General features: G+C 64.1%; 5 protein-coding genes across 5 annotated transcripts; 3 read left to right on the top strand and 2 right to left on the bottom strand.

Annotated features, from left to right (window-relative positions):
• Window positions 1-1,348: 1,348 nt before the first annotated feature.
• On the top strand, window positions 1,349-2,230 carry EMIHUDRAFT_45912 (hypothetical protein; the record flags this gene model as incomplete). The annotated part of the gene is made up of 1 exon (XM_005792410.1): window positions 1,349-2,230. A coding segment is annotated over one exon (882 nt), but the record flags the coding sequence as incomplete, so codon positions are not given.
• Window positions 2,231-8,136: 5,906 nt separating this feature from the next.
• EMIHUDRAFT_454383 (hypothetical protein) lies at window positions 8,137-9,332 on the bottom strand (the record flags this gene model as incomplete). The annotated part of the gene is made up of 5 exons (XM_005792409.1): window positions 8,137-8,372; window positions 8,455-8,658; window positions 8,727-8,824; window positions 8,893-8,992; window positions 9,093-9,332. Coding segments are annotated over 5 exons (812 nt in total), but the record flags the coding sequence as incomplete, so codon positions are not given.
• A 1,576-nt stretch (window positions 9,333-10,908) lies between these two features.
• EMIHUDRAFT_223286 (hypothetical protein) lies at window positions 10,909-12,022 on the top strand (the record flags this gene model as incomplete). Its single annotated transcript, XM_005792408.1, has 3 exons — window positions 10,909-10,936; window positions 11,181-11,519; window positions 11,601-12,022. The coding sequence occupies 3 exons, from the start codon at window positions 10,909-10,911 to the stop codon at window positions 12,020-12,022; spliced, it is 789 nt and encodes a 262-aa protein (XP_005792465.1).
• Window positions 12,023-15,059: 3,037 nt separating this feature from the next.
• EMIHUDRAFT_454382 (hypothetical protein) lies at window positions 15,060-16,917 on the top strand (the record flags this gene model as incomplete). The annotated part of the gene is made up of 4 exons (XM_005792407.1): window positions 15,060-15,176; window positions 15,789-16,334; window positions 16,509-16,627; window positions 16,723-16,917. The coding sequence occupies 4 exons, from the start codon at window positions 15,060-15,062 to the stop codon at window positions 16,871-16,873; spliced, it is 933 nt and encodes a 310-aa protein (XP_005792464.1). The 3' UTR covers window positions 16,874-16,917.
• A 1,371-nt stretch (window positions 16,918-18,288) lies between these two features.
• Window positions 18,289-19,792, bottom strand: EMIHUDRAFT_439809 (hypothetical protein). Its single transcript, XM_005792406.1, has 3 exons — window positions 19,546-19,792; window positions 18,770-19,475; window positions 18,289-18,699 (listed from the first exon to the last, which is right to left on the bottom strand). The coding sequence occupies exons 2-3, from the start codon at window positions 18,946-18,948 to the stop codon at window positions 18,615-18,617; spliced, it is 264 nt and encodes an 87-aa protein (XP_005792463.1). The 5' UTR covers window positions 18,949-19,475; window positions 19,546-19,792; the 3' UTR covers window positions 18,289-18,614.
• Between the last annotated feature and the right edge of the window lie 2,589 nt (window positions 19,793-22,381).

Raw genomic sequence — 22,381 nt, 5'->3', positions numbered from 1 at the left:
TCAGGCTCAGCAGACATGCTGGTTACCTCGCGGGCAAAAGTCCGTAACTACCTCGCAGGCAGAGACACCGGCCGATGGCGAGAAGGAGAGCAGGAGATCGAGGCGGCTCCGGTACGCCTCGTCTTTGAAGTGCACACTGTCTTCGAAGGGGAAGTCATGTCGACAGGCAGTGCCTCTCCAGTCGATGACAGGCAAGGCCGTCCGGCACGCGACGTGTGTGCCAAGGAGAGAGATTTGCTGTAGCAAGGCGTTGCGGCACATTTGAGTGGGTAGGAAGGTGTGCTTTCGATAGCGAGGATTGCTGTGGTGCTGCGTGACCCAAGCCAGCCGCGTGTTTGGCCTCAAAATTGCCCTTGCGCTGCGGACCAAGTGCTCGACTTTCTCAACCCACGTTCGGTTGAAGAGCATCTGTATGTTCCCCGGGGTCATCTCACAGGCGACCGACTCCCAGACGCCAAGAGTCAGCGTCACTAGGGTAGGTGCGCCGAATGAGCGCTGAGCCTCGCGGAGGATATCAGCCATGCGTGCCACCGGGTCGTGAGGCTCCCAGCTATGCCTGCGAATCCTGCCGACGGGCCACTGCGGGTAGACGAAGCCGTGGAGGTACTGCGCGATGCACACCAGAGTCGCGTTCTCGAAGCAAGCTGCCGCCAGTGATTTCGAGAAAGTGCAGCGCGTTGCATTAACCAAGCTCTCACACGTTTTGACGTCGTTGGAATCGCCGAGCAGAAGGACAACGCTGCGGGCGGTCAGCCCCCCAGTGATGCACAGGAAGGAAGTGTAGAGAGCACAAATCATCAAGTAGAGCTCAGTGATGTGTGGGGCACGACAACTCGCGGCCGGCCCGGTTGCGACACGTCCCCACGCGCACGACGAGTATACCTGTGAAGCCGGGAGGTACTCGAGCCTCGAGGTGTGGCGGTACGTTGCAATGCCGCCGCCTTCACCCGGGGAGACGGGTCCTGGGTCGCTAATAAGGAAAGTAAGAGAAGTTTCTCCACACACACACATTCCAACGGCAGGCCGCTCGCTTAATTAAGAAATTCTTTTCTTCAATGTCCACCACCCTCACCGCCGACGGAGCCGTCTTCACCTGGGCGAGGTGTGGGCAAAGGAGCAATGAGAGGGTTAAAAAACTTCCTACCCTCTTTTTAACCTCCCCTGGGTACTTTTTTCAGCCGCGTCGCATTCTTTTTTCAAAATCAATCCGAATGCCGATCGCTCGCCAAGGCATTGCCGACCTCCACGATCGCTCGCCAAGGCGATGCCGACCATGGCGCAACCCGGACTGGCTGGCGCTATCGCGCTCAACAACGCCCTCGTCGATGCGCAGTCAAAGCTACCAGAGGGCAGCGCAGCGTTGGACTTGCCAATGTTTGTGGTCGTCGGAGCGCAGTCATCAGGCAAGTCGAGCGTGCTGGATAACGTGATTGGCCGCTCGTTCCTGCCTCGCGGGTCGGGCACGGTGACTCGCCGCCCACTCGTGCTGATGATGCAGCACCACGCGAGCGAAGAGTATGGCGAGTTCAACCACCTCCCGGGTCAGCGCCTCACGACCGACGCGCAGATATGCTCGGCGATCGAGAAGGCGACGATCGATGAGTGCGGAGAAAAGGGCTTCTCTTCGAGGCCAATTTACCTCCACTACTATTCGCCTACCGTGCCCGACCTCACTTTGGTCGACCTTCCGGGCCTCATCAAAGCACACGCCGCGGATATGGACCCGAGCGCTCCTCACATCATCAAGACCATGGTGCTGGAGTTTGCCCAGGCACCAGCCGCCATCCTGCTGGCCGTGACGCCGGCGCACAGCGACCTCGTCACCTCGGACGCGATCCAGCTGGCGAGAGAGGTCGACCCCGACGGGCAGCGCACCCTCGGTGTGCTCACCAAGCTTGACTTGATGGACGAAGGGACCGACTGCTCGACTGCACTCCTCGGGGAGGACCCTCGCGCACCCAAGCTGCGCCTCGGCTACGTGGGGGTCGTCAACCGCGGCCAAAAGGACATCAACAACGGCGTCGACCTCACGGCCGCACGCGCGCGCGAGCGCACCTTCTTCAAGGAGCACGGCGTGTACGGCCGCCCCGCGATGAGCGGCGCGCGCCTCGGCACGGAGGCGCTGGTTGCGACCTCGTCGGCGCTGCTGGTGGAGCACATCGAGCGCTCCCTGCCCAAGCTCAAAAGTCAGATCGCGGCGCGGCTCGAGGCGTCCGAGGGTGAGCTCGCGCGCCTCACCGCCCTCGCCGACCCCGCCGCCATCGAGGCAACGCTGTTCAAGGTCGTCGCCGACGCGCGCAGCGCCTTCTCGTCGCAGCTTAATCCGGGCGCGGCAATGGCGGTGAGCGAGCCTACACTATCAGCCCGTCTCCTATTTCGGCAAACTCGGTTTCAGCGCTCTAGTCTCGGCTACGTCTCCACTGCAGGTGAGCCAGATGCGTGCGCGCGCCTTCTCGGCGGGGCACGACATCGAGTCGCTCTTCATCGGCGACTGATGGCGAGCCGCACGCACGCGGAGGCGGGGCGGCTGCTCGAAATTCATTTGAGACTGAGATTAGGCCTGATGAGCGAGTTGCGCGCGGAGGTCGCCTGCTACTCGCTCGGTGAGCTCGACCTGATGGCGTGACGGCGACGAGATAGCCCGAGATGTCTGCACGAGGTTAGGCGAGCTCGACCAGATGGCACGGAAGATGGCGGGCGTCGGCGGGATGATCTTCGACGTCGACCAGGCCTTCCGGTTCCTCGTCCGCGAGCAGATCCCAAAGTTCGAGGCGGTCTGCGTGCGGCTGGTCGAGCGCGTGCGCGAGCGCCTCGAGAGCAGCGTGCGGGAGATGGAGCTCGGCATCGGGGGCGACTTCACCTCCGCGGCTAGCCAGCAGGGTGCCGTGAACAGTGTCTCTTCACACCGGCAAGCGGTGTCCTTCAGGCGCCTTCCCGCGGCTCGCCGGTGAGGTGCGAGACGCGTGCCTCCGGATCCTCGCCGACTACGCGGCGCCCACACGGACGCTCGTTCAGGAGCTAGTGGCCATGGAGAACGCTCGCATCAACCTGGCGCACCCGAGCTTTGTCGCCCGGCCGTCGGAGCTCGAGAGCTTCAACGGCGCAATGACGCGTCTCGCTAAACGGATGGGGCCGGCCTTTGGCGCGAACCACAGGGTGCACGACGTGGTGCACGAGGGGCCCGCACGCAAGCGGCGCATCAAGACGGGCGGCCTCCAAAAGTTCGTCTCTCTGGGCCACACGCGCCACCTGCTGCTGCTGCGCACGGGCAAGCTGCAGCGGCTCTCAAGCCGCCTCTCTGAATAACCATCCCTGAACTTCGGCTGAGACCTCCAAATAGGCCACCTGCAGTGGTTCGAGCCGCACGGCGAAACGACCCAAGCTAAGGGTACCCTCAAGCTCGAAGGGTGCAAGCTCCGGCGCGAGCCTCGCGCGTGCAGCCGCGCATATCGGGCTAGAGGTCGGGTAATCGTGTCGCGAGAGAATAGGCGCGAGCTCCGCTCCCCCGGTGATGTCCGGCCATCCGCAAAGCCGGCGAGGGGGGGCGAGCGGAAGCAGCTGTACCTGTATGGCGCGCCCGCGCTCCTGAATTCCGAGATCCTGCTCCAGTTCGAGGACGAGGTCGTCGCCGACGAGTGGGAGCGCCAGCTGCAGCTCGTCATCGACGAGACGCTCGCGGCGGAGCCCGACGACGCGCAGAGCGACGCCACGGCCGCGGCCGGCGCTGGGGTGGCGGCCAGGCTAACGGGTGTGCTAGCGCCACTCAAGGAGGAGCACGCGGCGCTGCGCGACTTGTCGGAGGCGGCCCGTATCGCCCACTTCAAGCTTGTGCACATGCTCGACTCGTACGTGGGCATCGTGCAGGCGACGCTGTGCGACCTTGTGCCCAAGGCGATCACCGCGCGCCTGCTCAACGCGACGAGGGACGCGATCAACGCGCGGCTCGAGCCGACGCTGGGTCGCGGCTCGGTGGCCGCGGTCGTCGCGGAGCTGATGGCGCCCACACCCGAGCACGAAGCCTCGCTCGCGAGGCTGCAGGCGGAGGTTGGGTCGCTCCGCGAGTGTGCGCGCGTCGTCGCCCACGTCCCCTGCCACGTCCGCGCCGCCCCGTCGCCGGCTACCAACGTCGAGCCTACACGCTCGCCTCTCTCGGAGCTGGCGGACCCCACGGCTCGAACCACTCTACTTTAGAGAGCGCTGTGGACGCGGCTTCCGCGGACTTCCGCGCCTCCGCGCCGTGGCTTGGCGCGCCGGCCGCGGCCGAGGCGGTGGAAAGAGAGGGCGAGAGAGAGCGCGCTGCACACAATCTGCGCGCGCTCTAGCGAGAGATTTCTCCCTTTTCGTTCTCGCTCTCGAGACACTTGTCCCTTTTCTGTAAATTCTCATACAATTCAGCTGTAAGCACCTATCGCTACTTAGCAGACTCTACGCTCGACGCGCTGGCGGTGCGTCCGATCTCTGCCACCAGCGCCGGCTCCAGCTTTGGCGCCGGCGCAGCGTTGAAGCGCGAGAAAATGAAGTCGGTCTCGTACGGCCCGGGCACCTCGTACAGAGCGGCGTCGCCGTCGATGGCGCCCTGCTGGCGCGAGGGCGGGTGAGAGGCGAGCGGCGGGGCGGGGGCGGAAGAGAGGCGACTGGCGGGGCTTCTCACCTCCGCCATCGCCTCGGTTGTGAACTCGCCCTCCTCGGGGTAAATGTCGAGCTTGCCGTTCCGCGACTTACTGGACGAGAAGGACTGGCCAAAAATGCCGTGTGGCAGGCTGCGCGCGGCGTAGTCGCCGTGCAGGGTGAAGCCGACGTCCAGCCGATGGCTCGGCCCCGCGATGGCGTGCGTGGGGCTCCCCTTAACCACCACCGAGACGTCCCCAATCGTAAAAGTTGCGTGCGCCATCGCGACGCTTGCAACCGCCTCTTCACACGCTTTGCGGCCGCCCTTACCCAGCTTAAACTTGTGGCCGCCGCACGAGCCCGTCACCACGTCCCACGCCCAGTTGTTCTCGCCGAGACGCGACGCCCAAAAGGAGAAGTTTGCCAGCTTGCGCTTGTCGCCGCCCACCCTCGCCACCACGTGCGCCTCGGTCACAAAGCTGCCGTGTACGATGAGCGGCGGGCTACCATCCAGCTTCCTGTCGAGCGGAAATGTGGCGTTCTCCGTTTTCAAGTTGACAGCGAGCCCAGGAGCGGAGAAGAAGGAGTAGAGGCGCCCATGCCGCCCCCTGAAGTCGGCGCGTCCGCCGTGCGCGAAATGGAGGTGCGGGTCCTGCAGTATCTCATACCGGTGCGTGATGTTCATGGCCGCAATAGTGAAGCCGCCCGCCCCGCCTGTGATGCCGTCGTAGCACTTCTCGTCCTTGATAACTAGGTCGGCTAGCCCGCTGCGGGCGCCGCTGTAGAACAGCAGCTTCGTCTCGACGGGGTTGATTTCACTGTAGTCTCCTTCTGCCACGGCGAGCGTCTCGATGACGCCGAGGCAAGTCTGACCAGGAGAGTGCATTAGCGGAAACTCCTCGTCTATGGTGATTACTGCGCAAGTGCTGGCGTTGGTGCAGTGTTCGGTCGCTTGCATCGCAAAGCTGTACGGCTCCAACGCACTCCCTGTATCGCCCGGGAGGTAGCTTAAATACCTTAGCAGTTCCGGCCGCAGGACCGGTGTGACCTGCGAGTCCTTTGCGGCCAGGAAGACGACTATTTTTGCCTGCGCCACGAGCGATCCGCCCGGTGAGAGATGAGGAGGCAATGGCAGGCAGCCACAGCGGCGACTGCCAAGAGAAAGGGGGGGGGGGTTCGGGTGCTCCACTCACGTCTTTCTTTAGCACCGCATCGACGGGCTCCGCTCCCACACAAATGAGCGCCGAAGCGTCGTCAGGGTCGTGGTAGCACATTTTCGGCCGTGTTGAGAGGTTCTCGAGGCATACCTGGATCCCGATCGTATCGCCAAACTTGAGGTGGTTCGGGTTACAATTGTCCCGGTCGAAGGCTCCGTTCGTGTACTGACACACAGGGCGAGGAGACGGTGTCAGAGGTGCCGAAAGAGCAGTCAGAAGAACAGAGGCCGTCAATCGTTATAAGTGTGCATAGGGATCAGGGTGCTAGAGCTGGTGGTCGTCGAGATCGCTGGCTTCTGGGGTATTGGCTTTGCCTGGCAGATGTTGACGTTGGTAGCTGCGGGGCGAGGGAGGGGGGAAGGGGTGAGGAGACCGCCAAGGTCGCAGCGGCGGTGCAGATCTGGGCCCTAGAGGTGTCTCTCAGAAGTGCCTCTCCCTGGGGCGGTTTGCGCCTACAGAGGCGGAGCATACGCTCGCCACGTCGAAGGATCTGGCGTCGGTGACGAGCATGTAGGGCGAGGAGCCGACGCCACCTCGTATCGCCTCTCGGACGAAGTGGTGCGGCATGGTCGCGGGGAGCAGGGGTGCTCGCGAGTGGGAACAGCCGTCGGAAGGCAGATTAGGAACGGTAAAAGCAAACTCGTGTTCTCGTTTGGCCAATTCCGCCGAACAGAAAAATAAACCGCCCAACACGATACCGATCATCTGGCCCGCTGGGTGCGCTTCTTAGCTCCCCGGCCCTGGATGTGAGGTTGCCGACTGCACTCCAAGTGCTCCAAGTGCCAAGCTCGAGGAGGAGGCGCGCTCGTGCCAGTGAGTGTGCGCGCCAGTCCCTCCGTGCCTCTCTGTGTGTCAGGGATAGTCAGGGCCGTCCATGAGAGCTTCAGTCTGCTCGGTCGGGGACGCCCGCATTTAGCGCGGCGGCTCTACCTCTTAGTCTTTTCAGTCACCACGCGGCGCCTTCCCAGCAGCTTTGCTCTGTGGGAGCGGACCCTCTTCAGCAATCCTCTACAGTAAAACCGCGCTCTACATCGGAGGCAGTTCGCCACGCGCCGGATGTAGAGCTCATTCAGCTCTACAGCGCTCTACATGTCTACAGCAGCGCTCTCTGACGACACACTACATCCTCTACAGACTACATGGAATGGCTACCTAATGGCCAGCCGCCAACGGAGCCCTACACCTTTTCCTCCTACCTTCGGTGGTGCAGTAAGAACCGCTCGCAGAGTCGGCTGTGCGCCACGCAGAGTGCCGCTAGGAAGCCTCCGACCAGGGTGAAGACCGGCGTGAACTCCCTCCTCGCGTACCGCTCCCGAACGCGGTCCTCGACGGCGTCACCAGCGAGGATGCCGCAGAAGAACGCCACGACTATTGCCAGGCTCAATACAGCTTTATCTCTCAGAATGGTCCGCGCCGAGGCGTCTTTGGCCCGTCCCAGGCAGATCTGCAGCAGCGCATTAGGAGGTATGCGCATGTGCCCGGTCAAGAGGGTCGAGACGACCCCGTCGGGGTGCGCATTGCTGTACCCACCGGCCACGATGCCCGTGAGGAAGGAGATAGGGGTGAGGAAATAGAGGTCCTTTCCCTCGCACAGCAGGGTCCTTCCCCTATCTCCTTCCGTGCAGCTCTGCTGTGCGTGCCGCAGCCCGTCGCCCAGCGCACCCATGGAGACCACCGCAAACATCGCCACGCCCAGAACCCTGCCCTTATCTGGGCTGGGTCTTTCGCGTTTAGGCATTGTGGGGTTGGCACTCCCATCGACCCTCATGACCTCCTGCGGTCTCTGAGATGGACACCAGTGGGTGTGGGACCACAGCCAGGATACACTCGAAGGCTGCGTAAGCAGTAGAGGTCGACACTCGACGCGTCCCACATGGTCTGTGTCGCTGTCGGCACGCTGTCGACAGGCGGACGTCGAGCGACACCCCGGCGGCAGTGCCACCCAGGAGTGGTCGGGCGGTCTCCCGTCATGAAAGGGCCACCATGATCCATGTGATCCGTATGATGATTCCTGACAACCGCCTCAGTCATCTTTCGTCGCAGTCGTCCCGCTCTGAGAGGAGCTGCGGGTCAGTTCGACAGCTGGAGCTGTGTCGCCGGCGGCGGCGGCCTGCCTCCGCGCGGAGGTGCCTCTGAGAGACTCTGAGGTGGACATTTTTTGGTCACAGAGAACGCGTTCGAATTTTCACTCCGGAACTTCAACACTCTGCGGCACGCGCACCGGCCAGGGCTACATCCCTCTACAATAGTGCCAGTGAGCCGACTCGAAGGCCGCGACCGTCAAGTGTTCCCCACATTTATTACCTCTTCTGCTGTGAACCCAGCCACGTACACGCAGACAATCGCCTCTCAGACGGGTATATACTTAACACACATATCATCTACAGACTCTGTTGGCCGTGCCGTGAACAGGGCACTGTACCTCGGGAAGGTCGTCTCGCTGCCGTTCCCGCTCCCGTCGATGGGGTTCGCATGCGACGTCGCTCTGGGCGCCGCTGCGTCTCAGACGGCGCGAACCGTGCGGGCGGCGACGGCGCGAAGGGAGGCCTACACAGACGGTGCGGGTGCCGGTGAGCTCACGAGCTCCGCACGCGAGGGTTCTTCGGCGGCGCGGGAGGGGCGCCTCGACGGCGAACAGCGGGAGGAGGAGGAGGCGGAGGAGGGGCGGCGGCGAGGCGCGCATGCCGGCGCGGAAGCCGAGGAGCGCCAGTGCCCAGACGAACGCCTCGCGCCGGGGCGGCTCTCCGCCGACCACCGGCACGAGCGCGCGCGAGGAGAGGTCGCGCGGCGGCGAGGCGGACGCGGCGGCGGAGCCGAGGCCACGCACCAGCGCCTGCGCCGTGGAGAGGGGCGCCGGACTCAGCACGCGCTCACACAACAGCCCGCATCGCGCGCGCGCACGCGCGCTACGCCGGCCGCCTGCGCCGACAGCAGCGCGACGTGGAGTCGCATCGACGCCGCCTGCAGCCGCACGGCGAGCCAGCAGCCAGCCAGCCGGCCTGCTCGCAGCAGGAGGTGTTGAAGAGTCGCCCCTTTGCACGGCGAGCCCGCGGCCAGCTAGTCGGGCCGAAGGCGAAGGTGAGGACACGCTCTGCGGCGCCCGGCGCGACAGTGCCCAGCGCGGCGCACTCGGCCGACCCGCCCGACGTGAGGCGGCGGAGCAGCACCTGGCTCGCGGGCGGCGCGGCGGGTGGGAAGAGGCGGGTGGGAAGAGGCGACGCTCTCACGGGAGGTTGCCCCGCCGCTGCGGCGGCAGGGGAGACTCACCTTGGCCTCTCTGGACGCGCAGGCGCCGAGGCCAGAGATGCGCTCGCCGACGCTTTCCCCGAGCGAGAGCGCGCGCGCCGCGGAGGAGGTGGCGGCGGAGAGGGAGGCGCCGGCGGCCGCGCACAGCGCCAGGCACAAGTCCCGGAGGGCGAGTGGGTCGTGCGCCGCCGCCGCCGCGAGAACGGGAGCCGCGCGGCGGGAGGGAGGGAGAGCGTCGAGCTCGCAGCGCACGTCGCGCATCCGCCCGAGGAGCGCGGCGCGGCGCGCCTCCGCCGCGGTGGTGCGCGCGCTCCTCGGCGCCGCCCTGCCGCCCCTGTGCGCCGAGAGGAATAGGACTCTCTCGGTCGCCTCGCACTCGATCGCGAGGGAGCGAAGCTCGGAGCGAAGCGCAGCGGCGCGCGCCGCGCGCGCCTCGGTCTCTCTCGGCGGCAGCTCCTTGGCGCGGCGGTACGCCTCGCGCAGCCGCGACAGCACGCCGCGCACCGCAGCCCACCCAACCCCCGTGAAGGCGCGCACAAAGAGGACCGAGTACGCAAATGGGCCGCCGTACAGCAGGCCGGCGGCGCCGGCGGCAGCGAGGCACTCGTCGCTGTGGCGGGACCAAAGGGCGGCCGCGGCGCGGGCGCCGCCGGCCACCGGCCTGCCAATGGAGGCGACGCAGCGCTCGAGGTCCTCCAGGCTGACCTGCTCCGGCGGGAGGGAGGCCGGCGTCAGTGGCGGGGAGCAGGAGCGGGCGCGCAGGCGGCGGCGAGGTGCAGGGAAGAAGCGGCCAAGCGGCGTGGCCGCGGTGGCGGGGGAACGCACCTCCCCGTCCCTGTCTCGATCGACTGCGCGAAGGAGCGCGGCGCCGGCACGATCGCGAGCGGAGGCGAGACTTGGAAGCCCGGAGAGACGTGCACCACTCGCCGGCGGCGCGACGAGGAGGAGGGCGGAGAGGAGGAGGCGCGGGACGAACATACACTCGGTGTCGAAAACACCTCTCCGACCACTCGTGATTGGCGCCCCTCTCTTAGCCGGGCGCGCGCAAAAGAATTCTTAAAACGCAAGCCTCTCTCACAGCACACTGGCACGACAAGGGCGCGGACTGGCGCGGACTGGCACACACACCGGCTCACCACCGGAGCCGCCTAAGCGACTCCGTTAAGAACGGCAATGCACTCCGCACCATGCACAATGCCGCTCTCCCCGCACGCTAGCTCGTTCACCGTCTGCCACGCCACGGCGGTGTGGAGGACGACAGACAAGCGCTGCATCTGCAGCCCGTGCCAGTTCTTGGTGGTCCATGTGACCTCGTCCAGGTGCTGAGCGTGCGAAAGTTTGTTGCTCAGCTGGTTCGCCGCCTCCCTCAGGGTGCTGCGAACCTCCTTTCCAAAGCCTCCGAAAGCCTCAAAATCAAACAAACGTAGATCGCAATCCTGCTCCCGCGCAAAGCGGTAATCGCCATCCAGCTGCTGGAGCTTTCCCTTGGGGGCATCCTCCTCCTCCCCCTCCTCCCCCTCCTCCTCGGCCTCCTCCTCCTCCCCCGCCACCGCCGCTGCCGTCGCTCCCGACGGAGACCACTTGCCGCGCCCTTTGACCAACTTGAGCAGCCCGGTCTCCGTGTTGCCAAAACGCACATAGGCCCCCTTCCAGCCGAGCTCTCCGTCGCCGGCCGTGTCCTTGCCCTGGCTCGCAAGCGAGCTCGTGAGCTTCAAATCGGCAACAAGGCGCCTGTGCCCCCTGCCGATGTTTGCCGCGGGCATCTTTTAGCGGAGCCCTACAGAAACGCACGCGTTCGGCGGCTCGGCGGAGCGACTACGCGTTCGGCGGCTCTGCGATGGTTTCGGAAGGCTTGGACCCGCACCGTTTTCTTTTTCCTCCGTTCGCGATTCTCCCCTCGAAAATAATTTATTTTATGAAGACCTGCACCTCCGCCTGCGCCGAAAGAAAAGCGAAAGCTGTAAACGGCGTCTTCCAAAATGCGCGTCTTCTTCGTCTTCTTCGTCTTCTTCGTCTCTGCCCTTCTTCTCGGCTGCGCCACCGGCGAGCCGCCCGCCAAGAGGTTGGCGGAAGGGGTCACGGGCCTGTCGCGCCCGCCGTCTCCCGCAGCTCGCCGCCAGCTGGTCGAGACGAGCGACGTCGACCACGAGTCTCCGCCACCAGAGTCGTCTGGTGCGCCGTTTTGCGGCACCGGAGATGGCAGTCTCAAGCCGGAGGCTATCATCCTGCAGGACTCCATGGTGGGATCAATCGAGTACCTGGGTGATGGAGGGAAAGAGATGACAATACTCAACGGGCGAAAGTCGAAGCCTACTCTCGAGAAAGACGGCTTCGAGCTGCTGCAGCTCGAGGCGCCGCTTCTTTGGCGAAGCGAGATCATGGATGGTCATGATCCTGTCGAGCTCGAGGATCATGAATACGAGCGCGTGGCTGAGGTAGTAAAAAGACGTACGAACGCCCAAGAAGTGCATGTGTTTCGACATACATTTCGTCGTTCGGGTCTGACGCATCAGCGCGGCGCTCATTCAGACACCTTTGCGTTTCGGCAGCAGGGGGCCGCCTTCAGGAATGCAAAGGCCAAGCGCGTAATAGGTTGGAACGTGTGGACCTCATTGGACCCGGCACACGCCGTGCAGCGCGATCCCCTTGCTCTTTTGTCGGCGGCATCTCTAGACCCGCAAGCAAAGTTCTTCCCCTTACTGAAGGCGTATCCCAGGCACGAATGGCACTATTTCCCCAACATGACGAATCGCGAAGCAATCCTCTTCAAACAGTGGGACAGCGACTCCACAGTGAAACTTGAGATTGGAGACGCCTCATCACACGGGGGCTGGGAGCCGTCGCCAGATATCACATCCAACTACGTGTATCACCAGGCAGTCGACATTGGGAACCAGGATGCGCCTCCTCGGCGCAGCGCAGATTTCCGATGTCTTGCTCTTTACTACTGAGAAGGGACGCATTCGATCGTCATTCGAGGCTATAGCCAAGTACTAGCCTCTTGAAAAACTACGGCTCTAAGAAGATAATCTTTGTACTTTGACTTTAGCAAACATGTTTAGAACTTTCTCCAACTCACCCGGGGACGGACGTGCTGGCTGCTCCCATCCACAGCACGCCTCTTCCGAGAAACGCACGGCGTTCGGCGGCTCGGGCCTCGGCGGAGCGACTACGCACGCGTTCGGCGGGGCCTTGTGTGTGAGCCTGTTTGTGTCTGTGTGTCGCTCGTGCGCGTCGTCATCATCTGTCCCGCGTCCACCCATACCGCGCTGGTGTCCAGTCCGAGCCTGGCTGTTCTTCACCTTTCTTGAGCACTTGAGCACTTGATAGGGTCGATTCCGCATGGTACGGGACCCCTCGATCGTCTCGCCCACCCTCACTGGTGTGTTCATTGGGGGGGGGGTCATAACAAACACGGTACAGGATCGAGGTGCACGCTGCAGAAGCAGTGCCGTCCCCCCTCTCCCCGACGGCGATGGCGGTGTGACCGATCTTCTGCGGGCCGTCGGGTGCCTTGTACGCACCCCAGGTGCCAGTCTTGTACCCGTCCATCACGATGCTGCTCCGCGAGCCGCGGAGCGCAGACGCCGGCGCGGTGAAGGCGGCGGCGAGCGCGAGGCACAGCGCGAGGAGGAGGAAGCGGAACATCTGTGCGGTGTGCGGTGCGTCAGAAAGGTGAATGGCAACCTCTGGGAGCACCTGCGATCTGCGAGACGCACATCTCTTGAGAACAACCGAGGCGAGTCACAGGGAGCAATTTCACACCAGCTGTTTCACAGCCTTGTTATAGAGAAGAAAATACCTCTTCGCCATACCGCGTTGGTGTCCCAGTCGTTGGTCGGACTGTGTTTCGCCTTCCCATCAATCAATCAGTCGGAGTGTGTTTCGGTCGGTCTGTGTTCTTACGGCGCAGTCACAGGCCGGCGCGGCGCGCGCCGGCCCTGTGCGGTCGGTGATCGACGCGGTTCATCCAGAAGGCATTCCAGTGCGAGATTAGACCCCAGAACCTACAGCTCTAACAGCTCCGCCCTGTACTGTACCAGGTGCGGCGGTTAGTGGTGGACAAATGTGAGTGTACATGCCCTAGTCCGAGAACGCCCGCCCAGCCGCCCAGGACGCCCACATTCATCCGCGCTTTCGAATGCCCCTGTCCGTCCGCCTCTCCCTCTCGGCCCGCGCCCTGCCCCATTTTCTCCGCCTCCGTGCCCCGTCATTCGCGCTGGAGGCCTCCATCACCCACTCCGACCTTCGCTGCCCAGTGGCCGCGATCCCCGATGGGGGTCACGCTGGGGATTCATGGAACATCGCATTCCCCAGCACCAGGCCGCGCCCCTCTTTTCCCACCTTCAATTGCAACGAACTTCTTAGGCTCAATGTCATCCAGCTCGATGATGAAGATGCTTGCTGCTGCATTGAGCACGAAGTCCAAGTGGGTCTCTGCTGTGCTCAACAGTAGCGGGATCGATAAAACAAGGAAGGTTGTGCCAAAGACGTTCACCAGAGTCCAGAGAAAGATGCGCACACGGAGGCCCATGCGATTCACAGAGACGAACTTAAACGCGCCACGCTTGTCAGCAATACTCAGGGTTCCTCCCCGATTACAGGTAGCGCGCGCAAAGAGCCAGAATTTGAACATGGTGTTGTCATAGACAAGGAGGCCACCTTTCTGCACGATGAGCATGATCTGTATCACAGCGCCAGTAAAGTAGAAGAGGAAAGTTTGGCTGCTGGTGAAGTCCGGCTCGGAAGTGTAGATGGCATATGTGTAATAACCCATCAGCAAGCACTGGCCAGCTCCCATCGCAACCACATTCAGCATTGGCTCGGATAAATCTTGGTACCTGTCAGCCGCTTCGCCTTCTTGCGGCGGCGGCGGCGGCGGCGGCTCTGCCTGCTCCTTGGGCTGCTCTACGGGATCCTTATAATGCGGTCGAACTCTACTGAGCCGCTTCTCCATCCACGACTGCTGCCATTCATGGAGAAGCGGCTCAGTACTTACCTGCCTATAAAGACGGTGAGCGTCGTGTTCTGGTCGAGCAGCATGCCACCGGCAAAGATGATTGAGGTGATCGCAAAGAAGAAGGGAGACATGACGCCACACTGTCCCATGTACACAGTATACACGTCAGTATACACGTCCTTCATAGCGGATTGCATGGCTTCCTTTTTCGCCTCCGGTGAAGCAGCTTGTCTTGTCTGCTCTTTCATCATTTGAACCACTGGACCGAGCGAGCAGCACATGCTGCAAATGAAGAAGAACACAAACACGCCGTACAAAGCGCCACCGATGACAAACATGTCCGACGCAGACATGTACGTCTCTGTCTCGTTCACCGCCAGCGACACATTGACATTGACGGCCATGAACGGATCAAGGACAACTCGACAACAACACAACAAGCCGCGTTCGACCCAGCGGCAGCCCAACGGAACGATGACGAGAGCTGTTGTGGTGTGCGTTGGGCCAGTCTTTGGCGGAGATCTGTGCTGTTATTATGGGGAGCGTTGGGGCGCAAGATACAATAAGAATTTTACCAAGAAGAAATTGCCTTGGAATCGCCTTGTGAGGCACAGCAAGCCAGCTGGCGCTGCGTCGTACCGTGCGTCTCATCTCATCGTATCATGGCGTCGCCGCGGCCCACCGCCCTGGTCGAAGAAGAAGAGAGAAGAAGAGATCTCTCTCTCGACATGGTCGATGCGGTATGTATAAACGGCGTGTAAGGCGAATGATGGCATGATGGCCTCTCAGCTGTTTCACAGATAGGTTGATGAAACAAGAAGCTCACATCGAGACAGTGAGGGTGTGAGAGGCGGAAGATGTCAGAAAAATGCTCTCGTCGAAAAAAGAAAGCACCGTAACTCGGATTTCCAAGAGATCGCTCGCACCAGAGAGCACCTCTAACACGCCCCACTGGATAGGGCCTCCCGACAACGCACCGACGGTGCACGCGTATCACCACCCTTGGTCATCCCTGTCCCGCAGAAACCATGTTCCGCTTCCTCCTCCTCGCGCTGTGCCTCGCGCTCGCCGCCGCCTTCACCGCGCCGGCGTCTGCGCTCCGCGGCTTGCGGAGCAGCATTGTCATGTCTGGCCCCAACTCCAACGTGGCCAGGCCGCTCGCTTAAGGCTGATTGGCTAGACGAGCGGCCTACCTCCAACGGGGTAGTCTGGATCACGGGGGATGACATCCTGCCTCCCGGCACGCCGGGAGGAGGTGGGTGCTCCGCCGCCGGACCGCCCTCTCCACCACCCTCGCCCAGGGATCTACAACGCTGTCTTAAGGTCCAACCTGTGGGCTCTGCCTGCGCTCGGCACTGAGCACCGCCTCGGTATACAAAATGCGCCTGCGGGCGGACCCTCACAGATCACAGATCACAAAGAAAGAAAACAGACAACGCAAGGCCAAGGGGGGGATGGGAGGACGGCACGCCGCCACCACACAGGGATTTTAAACAGCACACTCTACATCGTCTGCACGCACTTGGAGCACTTGGAGTGCAGTCATTAACCGCACATCCAGGGCCGGGGAGCTAAGAAGCGCAGGCCGGATCGCGGTAAAATTCTTCTTCGCGACCCTGCCGATGCTGGGCGTGCTACTACGCCGCTCCCTAATCCGTGCGCCTGCTCACGTTTCTTTCCCCGTTCGGCATCGCCGCGGTCATTCGTGGCTAGCAGCAGCCGCCGTGGCTGGTGCGGCTCTGGCGTCGGCCTCCCAGTGCGACTCTGAGCTGGACGACTCTGAGGAGGCAACCGCGCTGGCCGCGCTTGTGCAATCGCTGCGGCGGTTAGCCGACTGGGCCTCCCTCGAGCCGGCGTGGCGGCAGTTCCGCCACGCCAGGGGCGGCGGCGACGCGTGCGCGCTCGCCTACCTCCGCACCGGCGGCAACGATCCTGAGGCGGCGGCAGTGCGCATTGCCGACACGCTCTCGTTCCGACAGGCGAATGGCCTCGTCGCGGACGACGCCGAGCTCTGGAGAGCTGTGGAGGAGCACCCGGCGAGGGACCGGTGGCCGTTCGCCTACCTGCCCGGCAGCGAGGTGCCAGACGGGAGCCCTGTCTGCTACGCGAGGCTGTCGCAGCTGCAGGTGGCGGCGACGCTCGCCGCGTTTGACGAGGAGGAGCTGATGCACTTCGTCGCGCTCTGGTTCGAGGGCGCGCAGCGGCTGCTCGGCGACAGCAGCCGGCGGCGCGGCGATCCCGTCCGCGGCACGTACGATGTGTACGACTGCGCCGACCTCTCTGCCTGGAGCTTCCTCTCGGAGGTGACACTTCCGAGACACTTCTCGAGACACCTCGTCGACCCTAGGGGCCTGACTCCGAGGTGGCCCCTCTGGTCCCTCCCGCGGGAGACAGCCGCGCATCAGACCGAGTGTCGAGCCCTCTCCCGGTGCCCCACCCCCAGCCACTCCACCCACGCCACCCGCCCCCTCCCGGAGGTGCGAGCCCACCGGCCGGCGATCAAGCGCATCTTCGCCATTGGGAGCGAGCACTTCCCCGACCTGCTCTACAAGTGCTACGTCCTCAACGCGCCCACCGTCGCCGCGCTGGTCTGGCGGTGCGCGGCGCGGGGGAGGGGGAGGCGGCTAGGGCGGCGGTGTGTGCGCACCCTCTCCCGTCGAGAGCGCCCTCTCCCTCCTCTCCCTCTGGCAGGTGCGTCGCGCCCTTCATGAGCGAGCAGGCGCAGGCCAAGGTCTGCATCTCCCGCGGCGTGCCGCCAGAGCTGGCCGAGGCGCTCGGCGGCGAGGCGGCGGTGCGACGCATGGTGGCGCTCGTGTCAGAGGAGGGGGAGGGGGTCGCGTGAAGGCTGGACGCGTTAACGAGCGGATAAGCCCGATCAAAAGAAAACGTATCGCTGGCTCACCGCGATGTCGGGGCCGCGCTTGAGCAGCTCAAGAACGCAGGGAACGAGTGCTTCCGTCGCAAAGATTACCACGGCGCGCTGCGCAGGTTACGACGAGGCGCTCGGCGGTCCTAACGCGTAACGGGCGCGGAGACGGCCTCAACATCGGCACATTGCTGCCGCTGCTCAACAACCGGGCGGCCTGCCATCTCGAGCTCGCTGATGCGATGAGCGGCTACGGCGAGGAGCGCGTCCACGCGTACAAACGAGCTCGTACGACGCCGAAGACGCCGCGAAACTTTCCAGGATGATGGGCGGCAACGCAAAGGCGCTCTTCAGGCTCGGACGAGCCACGCTCGGGGTGCAGTCCCTACGCTCTCGGCTGGTCGACGCTGCGGAGGCGCGCGGCCAGACAGACGCTGCCGAGGCCCTGCGGCTGCGCAAAGTGGCCGCCAAGGAGGTCGATGTCAGCATCATGCATCTCAAGTCGGCCCTACAGCTACAAGAGGGCAACCGGTCGATCAGCGACAAGCTCGACGAGGCAGAGCGCCTGCAGGCGGCGCTCGAGCGTCGCGGGGCTCCGCCGCCATCCAAAGCGCCGACGCCAGTCGTGCGACCGGAGAAGTTTGCGGCGTCTGTGGTCTTCACCCCAGGCGACTCGTGGATGTCCAACAAGGTGGCTCTGCCGCTTCCAGTGCCCAAGCGGGTGGGAGGGAACGCGATGCTGCCCATGTATCTGACCAAGCAGAAGAACGATCGACCGGGGCGAGCTGGCTATCTGGATCCTCTACTCGGATCACCTCGGCGAGGGCGAACTCGACGCGCGCGGCGAGGAGGCCTACGGCGAGGACGCGCAGTACAGCGTCGCCGCTGACCAACCCCACGGAGCCCTCTCGACACCCGCCCAGGCTGACACGCACATCCAGTCACCGGATGAGTTCGTCATGAGCTTTGATTTTGCGCGTGGCGGCAACTCCCTCGACGAGGGCATACCGGGAGCGCTGGTCGCAGCGGGTGTCATCGAGCGCGTGCGCATCGCCGGTAGGACCGGCTTGGCCTTGCGCTCGCTCTGATCGCAAAGATCGACACCGATGACACGCTCTGCCCATCAGGCCGGTCGCGCCTCGGAGGGTTCGCCCCGGGGGTCTGGGGCCAATGCCCCTGCTGCCCGAGCGCAAGGGGCCCCCGGAGGGCGCCCGAAACGGGCGGTATCCAAGCCCAAGGAGCTATACCAGCCGGGTGAGGGACCCCTAGGGGCGCCCAGCCCCAGGACCTATTAGCATCACTATGAGGGCGTGGGCGACGTCGGACCACCTGGTCCCCCACCCCTACCTCGTACCTGCAACCTGGTCGATGGACGATGGTCGAGAAGGCTTATTTATAAAGCAGTGTCAGAGCTCAGACACTCAGACACAGTGGGGATAGCAGTCCGGGGAGCGCGAGAGCCGAGCGCGATGTAGCGCGCTGTGTGTGTACGTGTGCACAGACAGTCTTGGCCCGAGGCGTCGCCCGCCACGCTCGTTGTGGCGCGCGGGTGCTTGCCACGCCGCCGCGCTGTCCGGGCAGCCCCTATCTGGATGCCGCCAGAGAGAGGCGGCGGCGGCTCCTAGTGCGCGTCATGCAGCGGGACCAACCCCCTTGCGACCCGCGACAGAGGGAGCGGATCGTGGGCTGGTGGCCCGCGAGCTGAGCGGCCGCATTCCTAGGGCTCCCCCAGGCCAAACTGAATCTTGCGGATGGTGCCGCCGTAGTTCTCGTCGTCCGAGCCGATGAAGGTCGCCGGGTGCCTGGGGCGCGGAGGTATGTGTGTAGTGAATTGGTGAGAGGGGGCACGCAAAGTACAGAAGGGGCACGCACTTGGTCATGAAGGGGTTGGTTGAGATGTTCTGGGCGCGAGCAACTGTCTCGACCTTAAACCCTTCGTGGTGCGAGACCTTCCCCGGTTCGTTGTAGATCACAACGTTCCCGTCGGTCGTGTCGACGTTTCCGATTATTGACGTCGCACTCCTGTAAGGGCCGTTGTCGGCACTGACCATGGCGTTAGAAGCTTCGGAGCCGGCGTCGTACGACGTGACGAGGTAGATGTCGCCGGTCTCTCGGAATCATAACTCGTACCTGCAACCTGGTCGATGGACGATGGTCGAGAAGGCTTATTTATAAAGCAGTGTCAGAGCTCAGACACTCAGACACAGTGGGGATAGCAGTCCGGGGAGCGCGAGAGCCGAGCGCGATGTAGCGCGCTGTGTGTGTACGTGTGCACAGACAGTCTTGGCCCGAGGCGTCGCCCGCCACGCTCGTTGTGGCGCGCGGGTGCTTGCCACGCCGCCGCGCTGTCCGGGCAGCCCCTATCTGGATGCCGCCAGAGAGAGGCGGCGGCGGCTCCTAGTGCGCGTCATGCAGCGGGACCAACCCCCTTGCGACCCGCGACAGAGGGAGCGGATCGTGGGCTGGTGGCCCGCGAGCTGAGCGGCCGCATTCCTAGGGCTCCCCCAGGCCAAACTGAATCTTGCGGATGGTGCCGCCGTAGTTCTCGTCGTCCGAGCCGATGAAGGTCGCCGGGTGCCTGGGGCGCGGAGGTATGTGTGTAGTGAATTGGTGAGAGGGGGCACGCAAAGTACAGAAGGGGCACGCACTTGGTCATGAAGGGGTTGGTTGAGATGTTCTGGGCGCGAGCAACTGTCTCGACCTTAAACCCTTCGTGGTGCGAGACCTTCCCCGGTTCGTTGTAGATCACAACGTTCCCGTCGGTCGTGTCGACGTTTCCGATTATTGACGTCGCACTCCTGTAAGGGCCGTTGTCGGCACTGACCATGGCGTTAGAAGCTTCGGAGCCGGCGTCGTACGACGTGACGAGGTAGATGTCGAGGGCGGTTGGACCACGAAGCAAAGGTCGATAACTCGAACGACATGCTCCCCTTTTCCTTGTGAATGACAAGGTTGGGCTCGAGCTCCAGGTCGGCCCAGCGGATGGTGGTTTCGTTGCGGTCGGCCCACAGGAAGAGGTACCTGTCCTCCGACGACCCATAGCGGGCGACCGCGGTGCCCTCCACGTTGTGGGAGTAGGTGAAGCTTGAGAAGCTCGTGTGGTCCGAGATCGAGACGGCCGTTACGCCGTCGGGGGCGCCGTCGCTGTTATCGCTCAGGCTCACCTCTGCCAGGTAGATGCGGTCGGCAGGGAAGTCCTTGTCGAGCGAGTTGGTGCTGCTGCATTTGTCATTGCGCGAGTTGGTGCTCTCGCACAGAAGAACCAGATGCGGCTTGCCAGGGATGCCGGCAACACTCTCCAGATCGTTGGGCCCCTTGTACGTGTGCGTCTTCTCTTTCTTTGTGCGGGTGCACGTACGGTCGGTTGGCCAATCCTTTTCGTCGTAGGCGATTTCCGCAACCTGGGTTGGCGCGCTGGGTGATAACGACGGAGCAGAAATTGGGGACGAGCTTGGGGGGGGGGGAGGGAGGTGCTGCGCTCGGTGATGAGGAGGGAGCGCGGCGCTGGGCGAGGTCGCGATCGGGTGGTGGCGGGGATGGCGGTGGCAACCTGGATTCCGATCGCGAGGTCGAAAGCAATCTGCACCAGGCTCACCCGCGGCCACATAATATTTTCGTAGCCCTTCATGTCGTGCACCGTGATGAAAGAGCCGCCGCCGACGTAGGACATGCCGCTGACGTCCTTGAGCCTTGGGTTCTGGACGGGCTTGAACTCGGTCTTGCCGCCTGGCGCGACGCTCGCAAACAGGGCCTCGCGCGACGGGAGAGCCGCCGCAGGCAGCACGAGCATCGTGAGTAGCACAAGCATGGACATAGATCTAGAGCCTGACACGCCGGGCATCGGAAGGGGTGTGAGGGGGCTCAGGCTATAGATTTCTAAAAGGCTAGGTGGCATGTGATGGGACGGGGTCTGAAGGGGAGGGGAAGGGGGAGACAAAGTCCGAACGCGAAAGTTGAGCGACAGCTACGGCGGCTGGCGAGGTCGAGGGCGGCGGCTACACGCGGGCGGCGACCGAGGGGGCGGCGGCGGCGAGGACGGCGGCGCGCGGCGGCGGCGGCGAGGGCAGCGGCGGCCAGGGCGACGGCGGTGCAAATGGAGTCGGCTCGGGTAGTGGAGGCAGGCACTGGCGACGCGGCGGCGGCGGCGGCGGCGGCGGCGGCGCTGACATGGGCGATGGTGGGGCGGCGAGGGTGCGCCGCGGCAAGGCGGCAAGGCGGCAAGGCGGCGAGGGTAGCGGTGGCGCGGAAGGTAGCGCGGAGGCGGCGGCGAGGCTGGCGGAGGGCTGGCGGTAGCGAGGGCGAGGGCGAGGGCGGCGGCGGCGGCGGCGAGGGCGGCGGCGAGGGTGGCGGCGGCGGCGGCGAGGGCGGCGGCGAGGGCGGCGGCGAGGGCGTGGCGAGGGCGGCCGAGGGCGGGCGGAGCGGCGAGGGCGGCGGTGACCGGTGGTGACGGCGGCGAGGAAGGCGCCATGGCGAGGGCGTGGGCTAAGGAGCGGGCGTCACGCAGGACGCAGGGAGTCGGGGCTGCCGAGAGCGGCTGGGCCGCACGACCTGCAGGCGAAGTCAGAAGGGGGGGGGGGGAGGTAGGCGCGTCGATTCGCGATGGGTTTGCGAGTGCGGTAAGTGGGAGCGGGCGATGGGAGTGAAGGTCGGGATGAGCCGCGCGCCGTTCAGCCGAGACCATAAAGTGCAGGCGCCTCCAAGACGTCGGCCTCGTGGGTGCGGCGGCGGCGGGCATGATGATGCCGGAGATGATCAAGGCGGCGGCGATGATGGCGGCGGTGATGAAGACCATCGCGATGCTGGCGGCGATTGAGGGCGGCGATGGGGTGAAGATGGCAAGCCGGCGGAGGTGAAGTCGGCCTGACCCTCGCGCTCTGCGCAGAGGCGTCGTCGACAGAAGAGCGAAGCTCTCGTAGTGGGAAGATGAGCGCCGTCCCGGCTGCCGGGAAGGCCGAAGCATTGCGCGCGCCGCCGATGACGCCGCCCCCGAATTTGCGCCGGGGATGTGTAACTCAGTGGCGGGGGCTGTGTGGCTTGCTTGGTTTGTGCGTCGGTGGGAGTGGCGTGTGGTCTACGAGTGGAGGGGGCGCAGGCGCCCACGAAGCAGCGTCGACGCACCTGTGAGTGGGATGGGAGCGGGGGTCGCTTCTCGCCGGCCAGCGGAGGGGCAGGAGGCGAGGGCGAGGGCGCAAAGCAGAGGATCGCCTTGGACACTCGTCGGCTTGATGTCAAAAGCAAAAGCTCGGCCCGACGAACTCAGGCGGGCTTGCAGCTGTGAATGATAGCAAAATGAATGATAGCAAAAGCTCGGCCCTCCGAACTCACTAGTGGTGTGGGTGGGTGGGTGGCTGGGTGGCGGGGGTGACTTTAAATGTGCAGGCCAGGCTTTCGCCGCGAGGGGGGCTCTGTTCTTCGCCTTTCTATATCTATCTACACGGACGACTCCTCGCTGAACGTGGGGACCTGGGGCGGTCAGTCATGACC

Source organism: Emiliania huxleyi, assembly GCF_000372725.1.
Source record: "Emiliania huxleyi CCMP1516 unplaced genomic scaffold EMIHUscaffold_108, whole genome shotgun sequence".
In the NCBI taxonomy this organism is placed as follows: Eukaryota; Haptophyta; order Isochrysidales; family Noelaerhabdaceae; genus Emiliania; species Emiliania huxleyi.
Note: the sequence above shows the minus strand (reverse complement) of the source record. Positions and strands in the feature narration are given on the sequence as shown.